Source organism: Opisthorchis viverrini (genome assembly GCF_000715545.1).
Source record: "Opisthorchis viverrini unplaced genomic scaffold opera_v5_32, whole genome shotgun sequence".
Taxonomy (NCBI): domain Eukaryota; kingdom Metazoa; phylum Platyhelminthes; class Trematoda; order Opisthorchiida; family Opisthorchiidae; genus Opisthorchis; species Opisthorchis viverrini.
Genome location: NW_008751687.1, coordinates 440,624 through 461,592, shown reverse-complemented (window position 1 = coordinate 461,592; position 20,969 = coordinate 440,624). Strand labels below are relative to the sequence as shown.

General features: G+C 41.8%; 1 protein-coding gene across 1 annotated transcript; it reads right to left on the bottom strand.

The window, feature by feature from the left end:
- Positions 1-1,609: 1,609 nt before the first annotated feature.
- T265_02503 (hypothetical protein) lies at positions 1,610-19,118 on the bottom strand (the record flags this gene model as incomplete). The annotated part of the gene is made up of 14 exons (XM_009166766.1): positions 1,610-1,923; positions 5,568-5,668; positions 7,151-7,405; positions 7,449-7,559; positions 7,611-7,792; positions 8,172-8,322; positions 8,366-8,476; positions 8,528-8,709; positions 12,247-12,437; positions 12,484-12,665; positions 12,704-12,838; positions 12,884-13,073; positions 13,113-13,285; positions 18,785-19,118. 14 exons carry the CDS (start codon positions 18,857-18,859, stop codon positions 1,710-1,712), a joined length of 2,253 nt encoding a protein of 750 aa, XP_009165030.1.
- Positions 19,119-20,969: the final 1,851 nt, after the last annotated feature.

Genomic DNA, 20,969 nt, shown 5'->3' with positions numbered 1-20,969 from the left:
GTACTTCCATTGAAGAATGTGTCCAGCACCAGAAGCTGCGTTGGTTGGGACATGTTTTACGCATGCCGAACCATCGTTTGCCGAAGAGAGTACTGTTTTCCATGCCCAATTCGGAGTGGCGTAAACACAGAGGTGGCCAACGCTTGACTTGGCGGAGGAGTATGAAGGAGATCACGAAACGCTTGGATGCTGTCGGTGCTACTCGCCTTCCAGGATGGGGACCGCGTGATCCTCACTGTGCCTGGTTGGAGACACTACAAGATATGACTGCCAACCGATGTCAGTGGCGTTCTTGTTGTCAGGTTCTATCTAGATTGCCTGAGTGAGTATCTGGAGGTGTAGGCACCTCGGAATGATTGTGTTAAACTAGCACTAAGTCAGCGCCCAACGGGCCAAAAGCTTACATCACACTCAAGGCAACCGCAGCTACAAATCAAACGGGAATCCCAGAATTAGGTGCCTTCTTACCTTCAAAAGGCATTTTGGCCAACGCCAGAAAATGGTTGTCGTTGATCCAAATAAATATGTCATCGTCATCATCATCACTGATAGCAATACACGAGTGATAAATACCGGAGTGCCACTGTCATATTGTACATTTGTCCTTAAATTTCATTGTTATTTGTAGCCTCAGATGCTTCCAGGGCCTCCAAACTTAGAGAAGACGATCACGCTCTTCAGCCAGTGCCTTCCGCTCAATGCCCTGACCGCAAGACTGCTGTGGTTGGCTTGAGACTTGTTAAGTAGCCTTAATTTTAAGGAACCAATTACCACAATTTTTTCAAACCCGACCTGCAAGACCAGTAGACTGTGTTAGTCAGAGCCCTATCCATTTACCGACCTGAAACGGGGAAACTCCTTGGATGTGGGGCTTGCATCCCGCAGTATAAGTGAATGGGCTACTGAGGTACACCAACCGCCGCACAAAAATAAGCCCGTCTCTTCGCAAAGAAAATAGCTACTTTTGTGGAATTGCAACCGTGATATCTCTATCACTGGACCAGGAAGCGCTGGGTCGGATTGTCTTTCGTGTGATACATACGATGATTTGGAAACATGCAACTCATGATCCTATCTTGCTCGTTCATACCTGAGGCACCAATTCCTCTACTCGCACCCAAATGAAGTACAGTACTGTACCGACAGACTTGTTCAAACACTGTACATTTCCTGAAAACTGTTTCTCAGGGGTAACAATCAAGTTTCTCCAAAATTGCAGTTTAAATTTGTTCTCGCAGTGGATAGCGCATTAAGAAACAGGCAAATCCAGCGGGAGATCAGTTCAAGAGAAATCAAACTGAGCATCCCATTATTAATCGAATATTTTAAAATCTGTAAAATAAGACTGAATCAGATTCTCCTGAAATCCTGCTCTCTACAATGGCCTGAAGGATGAACAGCTAGCTGGAAATAAGGAAGTTTTCAATCCTATTTCTGGCTAGTCTTCCCAGAACCCACTGCTTGATTTTCGCAGATAGCATCCGAACGGTGATGTGATCTGAACTATATCAGGAGGAAATGAATGAAGGCCAGTCAGAAGGAGCGACCATCTGATCGTAGCTTCTCCCATAAAAATCCCTTGATAAAACTTGCGTAGAGACGTGTTTTAATTAAATGGTCAAATGGGTACAAAGCACAAGTAGTCAGAGGAGGCAGACGATTTTTCATAAGGGGCTGTTGGGGAATGAGTTTGCAAAAATCCGTTCAGTTTACTCGACGATTATAGCCATTTTCGCATGTTGATTATTTTTGCCTTTGTGGCCGTTTCCCGTGTGTCGACTGGGTGCGTGTTGCTTGTGCTGTTCGGCGCCAGTACTAGCAGCGTACCTTTGCAAATCCCGCGTTACCCGATGAAGAATTTCGGCTTGGGTGAACGGACGTATGGAACTATGAACGCTCTCGCCGTTTTCGTCATCTTCATCACTGTGGGTCAGCCAGAGGGTGAAAGATTTCGTTGGAGTTTAATTAGCATTTGAAATAATATGCTTGCAAGACTGGAAACAATACAGTACGGAGGTAAGACTATGTACATAACATTTAAAAGTTCGGTGAACAGCCCGGTTTGGAGAAAATCTCTTAATAAAGGTTGTTGTCAGACGAATTGGTAGCTACTGAAACCAGAACGCTGATCAAAGTTCAACACATTTTCTATAAAAGATTATTTTGAACTTTGGACGTCATTAATGAACTGCACATTTCACTCTCCAAAGTTTTAGGGTACTCCGGTTTCAAAATCTTGGTGAACCGACAGTAGAACCGATTGTGTGCTCGTAATGTTGTCATCCTGATGCATTCTTGTCCTACTCTGGTACTGTTATTGTTCCGAATTTTATTGACATGAATTGCAATGATAGCAATGTGGTAATGATACTCAGCAAAATATCACGCGCAACCAGCTGAGTTAGGCATCTTGTTTTCTTTATATGCCATTTGGTACTAAACAAGCTCACATGAATGCATGTGAGTTTGTCACGTTGGTAAATTTGTGGATAATCCTGCATTAAAATAGCACGATGGTTGCGATCGCCAGTCCACTGCAGCCGCTATGGCCTCAAGGTGCCACAGAACATTCAACGCACGCAGAACATACCATCGATGAGAGGTCCATAAATGTCAAGATTTAGACAACACGATTCGTGACGAAGAGACAGAAGTGGTTGAGGATTCCTCGTCATCATTATCATGAAAAGCAAGGCAAAAGTCGAAAATACCGGTGCTTATCTGCCGTACAACAACGATGAAGGGATGTTGTGATGAAGACTCGGAAGAAAGGGAAGAGGTGGCGACTAATTGACTAATCTTTACATCATTTAAAAGAAACGAAAAGAACAAGGTGTCTACACGTGAACACAACAACGGTGTGAACAGAACTGTACATCGTAAGTGAGTATGAGATAATCGTTCAACACGAGCACAACATAAAACGATAGACATACTTTAGCCATATATAAGAACTTTTGGCAACTCGGGTGCTTTAGTTGCCTGTAAATCAGGTGGCAGTTGATATGTTCGTCAAGACTGGCAATTTTTTCCAGACCTTTCGTACCAATTGTGGGGGCATCATTGGTACGCGGTTGGGTGGTTTCGTCGCGGGCCCGATGGTCAGCCATCATCTAAAGCTACTTCACTCCGGCATTCGAAGTACTTGGTTCTACCTTATCTGGGACTAACTGCTTCCATTGCTTTATTATATTCTTCCTCAGCGTCGCTATTTCACTGTTCCAGGACTCTTTTCGGATTTTGTTAATGGTGATCCCAACTCCGGTTTTGTTAGGATATCCAGCGTCAGTTCGACTTCACGTAAACTTTTCAGATACTTCAATGCGGATTTCTAATCTAAATTGCCATTCTTCAACACTTTCCCTAATCGTCGAGCAATTTTATCTGTCTCTTCCATCGTGATAAAGTGGTACCAGGAAAGGGATTACACCACAGCCTCAGATTCGAGCAGATGAACGAAAGACAAAAACCACGCACTAATTCACACGGCAGAGAATTGCAAAAATGAATAGGAATAGAGACAGTGGACATCTTATCGGTCACCACCGTCATAAACATTTCCAGAGGGCTCCGTGTCGATTTTCACGCGGTCGCAAGCCTAGGAATAAAAAGAACTACCTACATGCACAACCTCACACAGCATTCAAGCTAAGCAACAACGTTAAGAGGAACATGTGTACCAACAGAATAGAATGAAAATTATGGATCCAAAAATCGAAAGATTAAGTCCATTTTTCAAGCACCTGATGACCAAACGCTAGCTTGCTCTCTCTATAGAGTGAATATTTTATGAACTGTCACAAAACAGTGAAGGATGCGGAACCCGTCCACTGACTAACGAACTCGCAGCTCATCACTGACAACGGCGTTATTATGGATACACGCCGTTTAAATGGGAAGGTCTCTTTTCCCTCCATATAGAGACCGATGCGTTTTTCGAAGAAACGATCATGACTGCGTGATTTAAGCCTCTGGTAGCTGCGGACTATCTGATTCATGTGGATTAACGGATGGAGGCCGTCTTAGAACCGGATGACTTTGGTCGTTGCGGATGTCAGTACATAGTTGCAACAGTCATGCATTCCGTCCGCACTTAACGAGCCCGGCCGAGTAACCCATCCTTTTGAGCCCACCTGCGTCATGTCCACTCAATTTAACATTCTCACTTCTAGTAAGCCTAACAGTATCTGAACTTTTACAACGCTCTAATATAACATTTGCAACTTTATAAAGGCTGTTTCTGCCACTGTCAGAACAATAGCCTGTCAGGGCTCAAGCGGATACAATGAGCAAGCAACGACTTGCGTCATGCTCATGCCATTCCTCCACGTTCAATGTCAAAAAGAGGCCACACAGACAACCATCAGCGGTTATCTGACCGAGTAAGTATTCTTCTATCCCGTAACCTAACACGGCAATGGTCCTTGCCACAGCGGTCGCAGCAGACACCATTGCCAAACAGGTTTACCGTATGGGCCTGTTGTCCTACTTTCTTCAGTATGTGTTCTGTGTTTGAAGATTTCTGCTTTGAGTGACTCATTCAACCTGTAGCTAGGAACGACGTAAGGAGATTCAGGTTGTCACTTTTAATAAACCGATAATAAGATTAAATGAATCCATCAAGGGTCGAGTGTACAATGCTGTGGTGCGCTCCCCATTACTACATCGATCAGAAACTTGGCCGTTTCACGTAGAAATGACGTCAAAAGAATTTCAATGTTTGACCATCGACATCTTCGGAGCATTGCCCAAATTTGTTGTGAACACCGGATCAGCAATGGTGAAGTACGCCGAAAAGCTTTCGGAAGAAACAACTCACTCAAGATAGAAGAACTGATCAAACTTTATAGTTTGTGGGGGCTTAGTTATGTCCCTCGCATACCGGTCAACGGGCTTCTCCAGAGGGCTCTTTTCTCACAACGATGCAAAGGTTAAAAACGAGCCAGGGGAGGTCAAACATTGACTTGACCGTGAAGTATGAAAGTCATTACCAGCAAGCTAAGCCGCGTCGTCTCACTGGATGGGGACCCCTAGTCTAGACATATCAGTGGTTAAAGACATTATCAGACGTGGCCTACTGGCATCCTCGGCGTTCGAGTATACAATTTTTGCCTTCAATGTATAGCTCTCCTTCATATCGGGGCGAGATGGCTCAAGTGGGTAGAGCGCGAATTTACAGACCGGAAGGTCCGTGGTTCGAACCCGACCTCTGCCACTCGACTTCCCCTGTCTAGGCTTGGGCAACCTGGCAGTATCCCAGCCCTCGTGCTTCCTTCGGGTGGCATGGCAGTTAGGCACCGAAAGGGTGATACAGCTGAACGATCTCCTTCATATCTCTCCGATGAAAGGTTCACTGACAATCCTGTATTTATAAATCAGTTATATCACCTACCGCCTCCGACTCAGCCATCTACCCCACCTCATTAACTCATCGATGAAAGAAACTGTGGCAGCTAGAACCACCGTACGACAAGTATACTGTTCTTACAACTGACGAAGAAGCACCGTTTCGGACCATGTTAAAAGGGGTACATGAGGACATGGCAATCAGCGACAAAGGAACTTACGATAATGATGGCAGTGAAGCCGTAATTTCTTTTTCCACATGAGGTACTTCGAGTAGTGTTAATGAGGATTCATGAGTTGGTTTGTCCTGACGCTCATCACTCTAAATTGTAAGCAGTCAACGAAAAAAAGGATGAAGTTATTGGTAGTACGGAGTGGTTATTAGCTAATAATGCCAAACTGATTCCCCTGAATGCAACAAAAGATAGCGGTAGGAGTATAGCGTCAGTAGAAGGTAAGCAACTTGTCAAACAACGGACCGGTCTTCATACCAAAAATCAAGGTGGCAAAAAAGAAATGTCGAAAAACATCATGGAAGCACTCATGACATATATCAGCTAATTCAGGAGACGAAAGTTTGCGACAAAGTATCCGTGGTAATTCCACCTGTAGTTTGTCTAAAATCACTTGGTAGAAGTGGGTGTCACAGAAAATCCACAAACCACTTTCACTTTCTTACTACCACTTCAGAGTGATGCATTAGTATGGATGAATTGTTCCTGGCATCAAACTTGGCCTATGAGTATTTCATGATAGAGAACACACACAAGTTGCCCCTAATAAGGTCAAATCAAGTCTGGGAAGAAATTACATTACGTCGTGTGATCCAGTCTGCTTCATTACCAACTAATCACCATTAAAATAAGGGAAAGCTTCATTCTTTGATGAAACACTTATTTGAAAATCAATTTGCATTTCACGCGAGACTCAACCGAATCTCTCGTTTGTGATATTCTTCAAATAAATCTGCTGAACAAGGGCAGACAGTGAGTCGTGAAAAACGAAAAGCGACAGAATTAGGCCTCGCAGGACATAACGTACGCCTTCAGGTATTTCGGAAAATCTGGTATGTTCAAACGACCGTCGGCAGAGCGATTCCAAACTATAGAACTATGGTGTTTCATGGTTAACCCCGAAATGTGACCCGCTACATGAAGTGAGCTCTCCAGTGTTTTTCCTCCTGCCACGTACCGCAGCGCCGTGCGGGCTCAAACGAAACTAGCGACCACCGCAATTATGAAACTGGACCTACCTGATAAGCTCTACTTAGAACAAAATCGGTTTTAGGCTTTCGAGGATTTTTAATCTCCCTTTGGGTAGTATATCGCTTTAAGTCGATTTACACACGTTAGTGCTGGGACACTTCCAGAAAGCAAAAAAACTAGAATCTTGCTATGGTATTTCACTGAAAAGTGCGACAGCTAACTTCGTTTGACTAAAGTGGATACAGTATTAGCGATTAGGCACCCAGCATGCTACGATTTACGGTACTACGGCTTTGATTTTGAACCCACCCATATGCCTTTTGTCACGCAGATCGTTCGGTGACATATGATTCAGTTTTTCGTAATCTGGCTAACCTTGTGTCTGACCTATACAATCTGTATTCTTCATATACATCTCAATGATAGAATAAAACAACAACATTTTGTCGCAAGAGGACGGATTTACAGCTCTCAACAATGACGCGAAACTTACCTAGAACAGTCAGTAGTCCGGCTTCTGTGAAATCGGACTGCCGGCTTATTTGCATATAATGAAGAAAACAATCAACTTGCGGTGATTCATCCACGGTGAAACTTACTTTTGATGAATTATAGCACTTTACCGACAAAAGCTCGTCCACTCTTTGTTCAAGCACACTTATGTAAAGCATTAGGTTCCGTTCGGTAACTTCTGCCCCATCGCCGCCCATCATCTCGACAATCTTTGAGGTATCACAACCCAGTTTTTGCGCCAAATGTTTCACTTGTGATTTCACTTGATCAAGAATCTTTCGAATTTGTGCTGTACGCAATTCAGCAGCATCAGAAGCCTCCTTGTCTGAGTTCATTTGAACCTAAGAAGTTATAAACCATTCAACAGCCTGAAGGAAAGATTACCTCATATTTGTGCATGATTTGGTGTTTTTGACGCTGCTGCTCTTCACGATTGGATTGACATTCATCAGTATCCCGACGTATCCGCTCCAGTTCCGCCTTCAAATCTTCAATCTACACAGAAGTATGGAACCCATGAAAAGCCATGCCGGAAACTTCAAGTACCTGATTGTTCACTTCAGTGACATAGTTGAAAGTAGTGAAATTTTGATCCTCGTTCACGAGGTAAACTTTGACCATCTCTGATACATCTTCCTTCCCTGTGCATGTCATTATGCGAGACATGGAGACTTCGTATTCTTCGAGTTTTTGGCGTTGTTGCCGTTGCGCAATTTCTCCCGTCGCACCTAAAAAACCAACATGTAGGTTAGTAGAAAGGACGTGGCTGAAACAGACACTCCATCAGTGCACTTAAGTTTGACAGTTAATCCGTTAACGAGATAGCTCAGGGGTTAGAATGCTAATTTACTGACCGGAAGGTCCATGGTTCGAACCCGACCTCTGTCTTCCGATTTCCCCTTTCTAGGCTTGGGTAACCTGGTAGTAACTCAACCCTCGTGCTTCCTTCAGGTGACATGGCAGCTAGGTACCGGAAGGATGCTACCGCTAAACGATTAATCCGTTAACGGATTGCTGCTCACGTCTCAGCTAGGTCTTCGCTTTAAGCTTTCTGGCTAGGTTTTGCGCTCATTATGTCTTTAAGAAATCTGAACCAGATGATACGACGCTCCATCATCTCGACAATCTTTGAGGTATCACAACCCAGTTTTTGCGCCAAATGTTTCACTTGTGATTTCACTTGATCAAGAATCTTTCGAATTTGTGCTGTACGCAATTCAGCAGCATCAGAAGCCTCCTTGTCTGAGTTCATTTGAACCTAAGAAGTTATAAACCATTCAACAGCCTGAAGGAAAGATTACCTCATATTTGTGCATGATTTGGTGTTTTTGACGCTGCTGCTCTTCACGATTGGATTGACATTCATCAGTATCCCGACGTATCCGCTCCAGTTCCGCCTTCAAATCTTCAATCTACACAGAAGTATGGAACCCATGAAAAGCCATGCCGGAAACTTCAAGTACCTGATTGTTCACTTCAGTGACATAGTTGAAAGTAGTGAAATTTTGATCCTCGTTCACGAGGTAAACTTTGACCATCTCTGATACATCTTCCTTCCCTGTGCATGTCATTATGCGAGACATGGAGACTTCGTATTCTTCGAGTTTTTGGCGTTGTTGCCGTTGCGCAATTTCTCCCGTCGCACCTAAAAAACCAACATGTAGGTTAGTAGAAAGGACGTGGCTGAAACAGACACTCCATCAGTGCACTTAAGTTTGACAGTTAATCCGTTAACGAGATAGCTCAGGGGTTAGAATGCTAATTTACTGACCGGAAGGTCCATGGTTCGAACCCGACCTCTGTCTTCCGATTTCCCCTTTCTAGGCTTGGGTAACCTGGTAGTAACTCAACCCTCGTGCTTCCTTCAGGTGACATGGCAGCTAGGTACCGGAAGGATGCTACCGCTAAACGATTAATCCGTTAACGGATTGCTGCTCACGTCTCAGCTAGGTCTTCGCTTTAAGCTTTCTGGCTAGGTTTTGCGCTCATTATGTCTTTAAGAAATCTGAACCAGATGATACGACGCTCTGAGACCCATTGCGTGGCTCTGCTTCGCCAATTCCTTATCCTCCGTGGTTTCCATCTTTGAAAAATGCAACCCTTATTCTCCAAGTCACCTAAACTAGTAAATTGGCCACGTATTTTCCAGAGTTTTCCTCTGTGAGTGAATTTTTTTCATTATTCGTGCACTCTCCAGACGTATACTCAACTGAATTTCTAATTTCCTAACAATAACAAATGCCTTGAAGGAGACACATCATTCGCATATTGTGAAACTTTTGCGACCAAGGTCTAATTGATTATGTGTATTATGTCAAAAGTGGACTATATGTGCTGGTTAAAAAGTCCATAGTTCGACCTAGCGAGTATCGTTCCAGTTCCATAGACTGTCAGGTGAACATATCACCTCTGAGGGTTTGTTCGAAATTGGTCATAATAGAGACACTGTGGTATTTTTTTTGAATCACGCCTATTCAGGATTCCCTAGGTGCTTCTTCTAAAGTGTTGTTGAGTTAGGTCAGTGTATCACAGGGTCACTAACGAGGGAATACTGCTGGTTGTTCTGTGGGCCATACTCATTTGTAATCAAAGACCTTTACATAAAACTCGATGCTGGGTAGTGACTTTTGCCAACGTCTGCGCACTACTGAGGGATCACTGCGGAACGCTTGTCTACACGCTAGCCGAAACAAATTGTTTGTTTTCCTTAGCATGGAACCGGTGATAAAATAAATTGCCTGATGTGCAATTTTCGAAGCACTTTGGGCAAGTAGTTCAAATAGTGTTTCATGAATTACGGGTGTCAAAATGGGTATCGCACTTAGATCAACTTTGCGTGTGTATAGCAGATAGAAATAACGGAAAAATCTAACTCTTGCTGAATTGGAAACAAGAGTCTGCCCTTTTTACTGGGCTCATCAACGAGAATTCAATGTCGATTTCGGTTTTCAGAAGTCTGTCACCTCGAGAATACTGCTAATGCCTCAGAAGCTGTCGTAGTTAAGGTTAAATAAAAAAATATTGGATTTGCTTTCGGCGTCCTGTTTATACTGCTTTCGGCACATTATCATCATCATCAACATCATCAGTTAGCTGTAATAACCGCGTCATCATCATCATCATCAATGACAGCAACATCAGTGTTGGCACTGATGCTTCACTGCCGTACTAATAACCGCGTACTCGTCGTACAATGGTTGTAGCTACCGCAGTTTCGTTCACCGATGATTTGGGGGGGGGTAGGTAGCTGCGCATTGCAGGCGGCACAGGAGTAAGATTAACAGTGGCTTGCTGATGGTTAGTTCCTGAAACAACAAGAGCTACTGTGTGAGTGCACTTCTTTCCTGAAACCCTAATTTTGTGACAATCACGGATTGGGCTAATCTTGTCTACTTATACACCGTGAGTAGCATGAGTAAAGAGTATTGAATAGTGTCTACAGGAGGCCCAAAGCTTCAGAAGCACTTGCACACACTCAAGAAGTTGAACCCAATGAAATAAAAACTTGGGTAGGTTTCCAGAAATCCACACGAGATTCCCTGGAGGTAGACAGTATCGTGTTTCCAAGATCTCTTGGGAAATCGCTTCACATCTCATTGTTCGAGTCAAGGGATCATTCAGCGGGAAACCTGTGATTGCTGGTCACCAATGAGTTTGGATACCCTACTCTAAACTATTATCGTAAACAATGAGGGTGAATTTTTAGTTTGAATTATCAGTTCCACTAACAACTTGCCACACTCAGAGTCAACAGTGAATAATGTGCGATGATTGCTTGATTTTGTATACCGCTCCATCATATAATTGCGGAGCCCATGGTATCGAAAAAGTTAAACGCAAAATTGTTCGGTGCTTGGAAAAAACACTTTTCCACGTCCGTTTGTTCTTAAAAACAGCGTACAAAGCTCTTCTACACTAAATAGTATCCACACAGTACTCAATTCACCTATATGGCTTTGGTTCTCGTCATTACCTGACTGGATAAAAGTTAAGAAACCAAGCTATACAATGATATGTAATATTCTTTGCCCAGACAGTGCTATGAACCACTGGTACTTATTAAGCTGTACTTATTTTGTTTTGGGTGGATCACAAGAACTTTAAACCGTAGTCTCTTTTGATCCTGAAATTTTTCTCATTCAGAACATCAATATCGTAGTTTATGTACTGGTCTCCATAGACTTGTTGACATAACGTACTAACAAGAGGTTACTAAAGGCTCACAAAATCCTCACCACACTGTTCGGCCAAATAGTAACCGCCTAGAGAATAGATCCAAGCTGGCCTGTTAGGACAGAGTTCTAAAGCAATGGTCCGATTCCTGAAGAGATTAATGAACGCATAGTTGACCCTTATGAGCAAGCGGGTCTCTACAATTATCATTTTTGCCAACCATAGTCTACCCAATGGAAATCCAATGCAACATAAATTGAGATTTTGTCCACTGGTGGCGGCACAAACTCGAAAGCTATGTCCAACGTTATTCAGCGTTACATGTTTACTTGATTCATGAGATTCTCACACACAGTGCGGTAATCGTGAGACTGTAAATCATTTCCAAGGAGTAACCAGGCACCAATTTGTAGCTGGAGAACCAGCGTAAGTGAAGTGAGGGATTATAGACCACCAGGTCGATACAAACCCCACCCCCCGCTTTTAGAACAATGGACTGAATCCATCAAAATCTAAAGTCATGTATAACCAGTCTCTGGTACTTCTCACTCCGCCGTCAAAATTAACCGCCATCATTAAGGTTACACTAACAAAAAATTGACTTCTCTATGAAAAAGACTGGAGGGATCTCGCTGGGTATTATTTTTTCCGGTTTAACGATTAACACTTCTTAGTCCATCGGCCCTTTAAATTACCCATGCGTCTCCTTATCTGACGGGACTATCCAAGGTTAAAATATTTGACAGAAAAATCATTATTAGTGCTTAGGTTAAATCGTTTTCACACATTTCATCAAAATATCCTGCGCTTTACAGAAAGCACAGTAAAATTGGGTCGCCTTTGTTGGACAGGAAGCTGACGAACCAAGATTTACTGTCTCACTTGAGATCAGCTAGAGACCGCAGAAAGACAGAGCCTAGAAGAGAGGCTGTTCAGTCTACTGCCTTCTAGTACTAAGCATAGGCTTTCCGTGTCGATATTTCATGACAGTTACAAAAATTTACTGTACCATGCTTTCGCTTCCGTTCTTCAGCCTCTTGTTTCCATTCAAGACGTTCGTTTGATTTCACGAGCATAAAATGTTGCAACTGAGCGTTATAATCAATTATTCGTTGAAGTTCCCGGACTTCTGCTTCATAGGCAAGGCGATCTTTTTCGTTCTTCTCTTTCAACGTCTGAATTCGTGTGTTGGCTTCTTCTCTGCTCATTACAACTTAGTAACAAGATGATAAATGTGTGTCCCTACCTTTGATCGAAAGCTGCGGCGGCATGTTGTGTTAACTTTGCCTTCATTTTGTTTATGTCATTTAACTTTTCCGTTAACCGCTTGTGAAGTGCAACGTACATCCTCCGCTCGTTCAACAGCTTTTCAATGTCACCCCGAGTTCGGTCATTGTTGGCTAAAGTCTCACAAAATTTTGACGTTTTCTGAAATCACTAAAGAATAACACCTGGAACAGGCTAACTGTATGTAAATTTGCTTCCATATTAAGCGTTCTTTTTTCCAGTTGGTTTATCTCTTCACCAGCCTCCTTCTCATTTTTAACTTGAATGGCTCGTTCTTGCTGTTTCTGACAAATCTTTTTTTCCAAACTCCTAATCTGAAAACAAAATCAAACAGGTTTTGTAAAGAAACATCTACTTACTTCTGAATCCAATTGCTTATGATGAGCTTTTGTTTGATCGATTTTCTCCTGCAAGGCTTCTTGTTGTTCCAACAGCTGTTTCAAATCTTCCAACGCTTTCATATCTTTTTTCTTATTTTGACTGCTATTGCTAAGCGACAGCAGCATGTTTAGTTCTCGATTCTCCGCTTCAAGCAGTTCTATTTCGCTACTATTTTGGGTTTGGGGAAATTCGAGACTGAAGGCTTACTTATACCGACCTATTTTTACGTTTGCTTCGTTTGTCTGTCTCTGCCGTTCATTTTGTATGTTACGCAGTTGATTTTGTAGGCGGTCATACTCCTCCTGCAAGGCACTGTCCGCTCCATCATCGCCTTCTGAATAAGCTGACGCTGGTCGTTGCATTTGCGTAGAATTTATTGGCTGAAAAATGGAAGTATAATGCTTGATGATTTGAGTTTTTACAATACCAAGCTACTGGCAGGAAACCGTTTCAAGCACCACTCAGAGCCAAATCGTACTGTTCTTCAAAATTTAGCCGCGCAACTTCACAATGCTGTCATCTTCATCATACCAACTGCCACCATCGTCATACTCATCACTGGCTTAACTTTAATTCCAACGGCCAGTTGTCACACAAACATGTCAAATTACATGAAAATATCCATGTTAGGACGAAGAACAAATTACGAGAAAATAACCCTTATTGAACCTTATCACAAACAACTGAAAACCTGCATCTTTGGGAACACTTAATCAAGAAATGTGTTCCACTCAAAGAACAACTGAATTTGTGGCTTATAACGTTTACATGGACGAACCAGAAATAACCGTTTCGCCAAGAAAAACTCACCTCAGATCAAACGGCTAGTTTTTGCATCAGAATAGAGTGTACATCCTACAGCTAGATAACAGCACCTTTTGGAGTTTTACACTGCCATGCTTTTTTGCACAAGATGGCACATATAAACATTACCCTCCTTATCGACCTGTCCACAAAAGCGAATCAGAAAATACGACAGTTCAATGTTGTTTGCGTCATTGCTTGTGTGAGAGAGATAGGATAATGCGATAGTCGAAAAAAATGATAAAACATGCCATAGCATGAGAAGTAAGCTGTCAGGGCTTTTTAGTCTACCTTTACCAGCCACTCAGAGCCACAGAAATGTGGCCGACAAAGTTGTACCCAAGTAGCACCAACTTTGTCATTGTTATCATTTGTCCTCCCAAAGATTTTATTAATATTTTTCCATGGTTTAAAACCAGCCTCAAAATTTTGAGGCTTGGCTTCCACAAAAGCATTATATCAACCTTTGTGCTTTATTCACTGACATTCCGCAACAGCCGGATGATTCTTTGTTCATTATTTATTTTACTGAGACTGTCATTTGATTTATCGATTATCGGTCCAAATGGGTCATCGGATAAATTGTTAGAAACAAGTTCGGCGGAAGAATAAGTTAGTTTACTTCTTTTTTAACACCCTATTGGTTCTTCAATAAATGAAAGAGAAATATTGCTCTATTTGAAGCCTTAAAATCAACCCCTCCTACTGGAAAATGTCAACAAAACTAATTGATTTAGATCTCTCCCTCTTTGATATCTCGCCACCTGAACTCCATCCTTATTATTATAAACGCTGTTAAATTTGTAAGAAAGGGAGATAACACTGGAATTCTTAAATATTTAATAATTCAATCAGAAAAACCACATTGTGAAAATTGCCTCACAGCCACTGATATCACTTTGGACCATCTTCTGCAGACACTGGCGAGACAACACGAGCTCCATAACAAACTTATAGACATGAATGTTTACGTGGGTGAATAAGATGAAAAAGATGAATAGACGTTTGTGAACGTTTATTTCAAAGTTTAGATTGTTAAATATCGCACAAGTGCATCCCACAGACCATTTAGTGTAAAAGCAAAGAACTGACTTTTATTGATCAGTTTGCTGCTAGTCACGTTAGAAACATTAACTTCACACAATCATTTTCTTACATACGGAGATAATGATCGGTTGATGGATCGTTACTTCTTTTACATTCTCCAGGAAATTACTCACAAACAGTGAGTTCAACTGACACCAAATTTAGTAATTCATAAAATCAATCTTTCAAAATTTTTCTTACGCCTTACTAACAGGGAGAAATTCACCGATGGATTAAAGATGAATAGTTAATTTTGGCCTTTTAAACATTGATAGAGGGGTAGCGAGCTATCGCTATCTTCACTCAGTCAAAATTAGTTATTGGTACGCAAAATGCGCCAAAGGCCGGTCTCAGAAAGTAGGACGCAACTTATACAAATTCATGAGTTGAACTATGGTGAACAGTAAATAGAAATAGAAAAATCACAGGCGTCGTGGAAGACCTCTTTTATTACTTTCTTAAAAACCCGTGAGTCGCAAAATGTATACGCTGAATTTTGTGCCTAGTATTACTTTGGAACGCACGTTTGTGTAACACCGGTCTGGAAGAGTGAATATCTTTGTGAAATTGTTTTATCCAAAGTATAAATTTTCACTTATACAACGCCTGTTGAAAAACAATCGGTATTGCAATGAGATATCCGTTGTTTCCTCGGGACATTATTTTTTACCACTTTAAGGTGCATTCAGATATACCTTGAATTTTCATGGAGTAAATAAAACTTTCCTGTCTAATCATAGCTGAGAACTGGAAAACAAACAGCTAAATCGTCAAACGTCATTTCAACAAGAAATACAATTTACACAGAAGCTATCAACTTTTGAAATGATCATTCATAGAATTTTAAGTTGCACAAGAAGTGTTGCTTTAATTTTCCCGATATTATGTCAGCGTCCTATCCCTTGTACATACTTTAAAATATCACGCGCAATGGTATATATGGTTGACATAGAGGATGGTTCCTAAATCTAGATCTCCAAGAGTCGTTTTGTTGCCTATTTTGCTTGCGCGGACGTAACCTGATGTAATCAGCAGACCCAAATACTATTAGTTGGACGACGGTCTCAGTAAACCACTAATGTCACTTTGATAAAAAGCGAACCTCCATTCATTAGCAGATTAACACCAGATGTTTGATTCAGCTTACAAAAAACCTCCGGTTTGCCTGTAGATTTTCGTTGATATTATCATCATCGTTTTATCACTGTTAATTTCACTATCAACATGGGCAATAGTTCGATTGCAGGAGGAAAACAAGAATGGTACAGAATGGCTACGAACAAGCCGGATGGCCTAAAAAAAGCAAGAATAAAGTGCACACGTTTTCGTACAACAGTGAAATAAGCATTCTTAAATATCACATCAAATTAAGGCCGAACTGACCTGGTGTCCTTTGCAAACTCAAGGCATTAAATGGACAGCACACAACAGCAGTCCAACTCCAGCTAACCAGCCTTACTGAAAAATAGCAATATTCACACCACTTGATTCAGTTACGTAACACATTTTGCAGGATTTAAGCCGCTTCTGGGTGCAGTTTTCCGGCTTTCGGTCAAGAAGCCGTGAAATCCCATAACAGATATCGAAATAGACTCAGACGTCTTTTATTTACTCTGTCGTACCATGCATTGTCCTGGTAGTCAAAAGTTTGAAAATGCTTAGATGTATGAGTTCAAGTCTCACAACCGCAAAATATGACCCTTTTAACCTTATCTAGCAAAGAAGATCCTTTAGCTTCAGAAAAATTTGTTGAATGCCACATGTAGTGCGATTTGTCAAGCGTTGATATATCTTGGTCAGTCGGGCATTGAATTCATCTGTGATAGTGCAAGAAAGGCATATGCTTATGCCAAGATATGCGAGCTTATAAAGGTTCGACATTCTCAAATTTTTAAATAAAGACAATAAAGTAGAACATACTGAAGTAAGACTCTGCACTTCAAAGTCGCGAGGTGCACGCCAGAACATGTGATTAGTTCTCAAATTCCATTAAGATGACGTGGCCCGAGAAACTGACCCTCAACCAACAAACCAATGTCATCCACATGATTTCATTCATTTATCACTCCCTACAACAATCTTCATGGTGGTTTGAAACCAATGCGCAGCTAACTACCACACCCCCCGAATCATCGATGAACGAAACTGTAGCAGCTACAACCACTGTACGATAAGCACGCAGTTATTACAGCTGACAGCGATAAAGGTGATGATGAGGATAATGATGATGATCATAGCATCTACAGCTGAATTTGGCAAAAATAAATTAAAGGCGAACTTGCTGAGTTTGGTTATTTTTAGAGGCTCATAGTCCAGCCGTTTTTTTACGGATAAATGAGCATAATGAATCTTCGAGTACTCCAAGAACGGCTGTTACTGGTGAGGAAAAATTAAATGTCACAGTTAAAGGCGTCTTTTAAGCTGAAGGAAGCTTTGATTGTTGGCCGATCGTACGTGTAGCGCAACAAAAGCAGTAAGTGCTGTCTGAAATGCGGCTCAGTACTCCCGGGGACGCTTCCGAAATGCCTAAGGAAGACTTCGTAAAATACTATAAATTGGCCATGTCAAAACAAGCACATGTCGTATAACCCTCTTTTCAACAACTTGTTTGGTCAACCCATTTTCATGGAGCGCATTTGTGTTCCAAAATATGTCCGAACAAACTAATCACGGCGGAACCAGTTGACTGTCCTCCCTCTCTAAACAAATTTGGTAAATACCCGCATGGCTCAGCGGGCCGACAACCCTTCATAGAGGAAATGTTACATTTATACTTTAAAAACTGATGAAGGATTCAAATTTATACGCCACGGCTCAAAACGAGTGGGTCAAATAAAGGTCATAAACATGGGAGTATGAGTCTAACCAAACCGCTAGTCAGAATACTCGGAACAGTTATTAAGACGTTGGTCTTTATTAAACGTGAGGCTTGTTATTTCATATCCGGTTTATTTCCACACGGGAGGTCTTTTGGTTCTGTTTTGTCCCTTAAATGAAACAACTTCTGCGCTCATTCAACCGCGTTGTTTCCTTTTAAGTCTTGGGTCTTCGATTCTATGATGCTCGCCCACAAATTAGGGGCCAACTGCTGAGCCTGATGACATGAAGTCCCTTGCATAAAGTGATTATGGTCGCATTTATGAGATCTAATGGTTCGGCGTGTTTGCTTCAAAATTTAAAGAACAAATTTCCACAGATCAAATATTTTCATGGTTAGTTCTACTTAATTACAATCACTATCCTATTCAAAAATCACTTTAAGTGCATTGCATAGTACACAACGGTGTCTAACCCCAACTTATGACTCACAAATCTTGCTTATTTTAGATTTCGAGCACGCTCTTGGAGATCATCGTGGAAAATGCACGTGATGTGACCAATCTGTATACTTCAAACCGATCAATAACTGTGCTACGCAATTGATGGGTGGCGGTGGATATGATCACTTGGAGTCCATGGCTGTTCAGCGGTTCAAAGTTGCCATGTTTATTGAGCCCGAACGGAGTACAACTGGGAACAAACTGGCGATAAGTATAATGGTGGTATCAGCATCACCATCATCATCGACAGCATGACATCAGTGTTCAACATCGATACATCAATGCCGTACAACCATGACTTATTTGAAAGCCTTATTGTAAAGAAAAGAATAAAGACGGACGGATGGTATGGACATTCCACGCCCGCTGATGCTATTACCACAACCTCGTAAAAAGTCTTATCCCATATAAATTGGATGTACCTGATAAATGCATCATTTATGACTGCATAGTTACACATTGTCGCTGGATGGCGCACTAGGTACCACTGATTTGTGTCAACAACACTCGCATCAAATGCATGTGGAAACCGTGTAAGTCGCCAGGGATTATACTTTAAGAAACGTTACACCTTAGGCAAGGACGGAAAACAACTGGAAAAAACAGTGAAAAACGCCGTTGTATTGCACATAAACCAAAATAAATCTATATGTGTTATTAAAATCTTACAATGCCTTTCGGGAACTCCTCATAGGCCACAAAAATGAGGAATCGAAAAGTTGTGGTTATGGTGATATTCCTCATTATGTTTTGGATACTTCGATGGACAACAGAGTCGTTGCGTCCACTTCTCACGAGTCGTTTTGGGCAGCCTGGCTATGGAGAAAATCAGGCTGGTTTCATACGCTATTGTAGTAAATTTTGACACACGATAGCAGCCGCCACCCGTTAGCACGCTGTGCGCTAAATCTTCTCAGCCCATTAGAATTGTTGTGCCAAAATGCATAGGGCTGTTGCATGGAGAATGTTTTTTCTTGTTTAGCCAGCGAAGCTTTCAAAAACGCTTCGAGGAATATCTGTTAGCAACAACTCACGGTTGATTAATTAAAACAACATATATAGATGACTTGAAAAGTTCAATCAGGTGAAAATTGCCTCAAACCAATTGATTAGTAGTCGTTTCCGAAAACGTTTAGTGACAATCGGTAGATTTATTGGTGCTATGTTGACGACACCGTTGTTGTAATCAAACGAGGTAAAGTGAACAACTTCCACGACTATCTCAATAGTTTAAATCCATACATCAAGTTCGGTATGGAAATAGAGTCCACTACGGGCATATCACCCTTTCTGGACCATACAAGACATAGGCTTGATAAGAAATTAAAAACCATTATCTACCAGAAACCAACAGACACAGGAACCACCCTGAACAACTCATCAGCACTGCCAAAGTCCGTGTACCCCAGTATTGTCTCTTCGGTGATTTGGTGCATTTAAGAGATCCCTTGCTGGTTGAAAGGAATAGGGTTTGTGTGTATAAAATTAACTGCAATGATTGCACTAACGTTAACATAGGACGAAATTCCAGTGAATGGCGCGTCAGAATTGCCGAGCTTAAAAGAAGGATAAACAAACTACCAAGGTAAGCAGAAGAATACCAAACGCGGGCCAAAGACTCAGCGATGGCGGTGCATACCTTAGATACGGAACATAGACTACATCTGGAAGACGTGGACGTTTTAAGACGGGGACTACGATTCACAAACTAACGACTGATAACCGAGGCGATGGAAATCACTAAGCATCACAGCGTGAATAGAATCGACGGTGTGTAACTGGTGAGCGTATGGAAAGCGGTCTTAGATAAGCAGAGTCGACGCGTGACTATGTGGTTGCCAATCCACTTAGAATCATTAGCGGAAACTGGGGATTGGTTGGAAATCTCAACCCGACCAAAGGTGACAGCATTCCTATTACACAACTACCTTGGCACCAGCTCATCCACAAAGACGGACAGAAAGTTCATACTTCGTTCTAGAGGGATCATCAAAGAGACCGAACCAGAAGAATTAGACCCTAGGCTGTAACCCCATCGGCCCAACAATTGTTCAACCACCCCAACACACAAAGTAATCTCGACCGATACCCAACAGAGATCTAGCCTGACTTAGCTGATTGGTTCTGCTTCCGCCGTAAATCTTGACCAACCCCGGAACCTAGTCACTTGGCCCGATGAAACTTTTGTGTCCAAAGCGAAACCTTTTCCAGAAATAACTCTAATGATGGTCGCCAGACTTTTCCGAAAACGAAGACTTGTAAAGTTATTTCGTTCACAGCCACCAATGAAAACCGGGAAGATTTGTATTTACTATGTTCAATAATTAATTTTTTATATAATTTAATGTGGTTCACTACATACAATTATTCTCGGGAAGTGACTAGAGGCCAAACTCAACACGACTGGTGTCCATAATATCCCTGGAATGCTTTACACCAATGCTTTGACCAAAAATCTAAAGAAACGCAACTGCAGATTCTCAATACTCAAATTCATATGGATACTTAAACTGGCGGGAAATGAAAGATTCGGTGCTGGTTGTGTCGAGCATAGGGCAATTATTTCGACGAGACAATGTCTAAAGCTGTATCCATTAAGACAGTGCTCGACTTTTACCGTACATTAAAAAAGCACCACGGTACGTTAAATCAGCTGAATACAGCTGGATACCGTGTTCTCAATAGAAGTGCCTATGTATTGGCTCAACCTTCCTCACATTCTTCTGATGTCATTCGGAGTCCTAATGACGGTGATCATGGATTCAATTTATATAGGCGTCCGTCCGCAATCAATAGGACAGTCGACAAAGCTTCGAAACATTTCCCCACATATCGTTAAGTGCTTCAGCAGGAG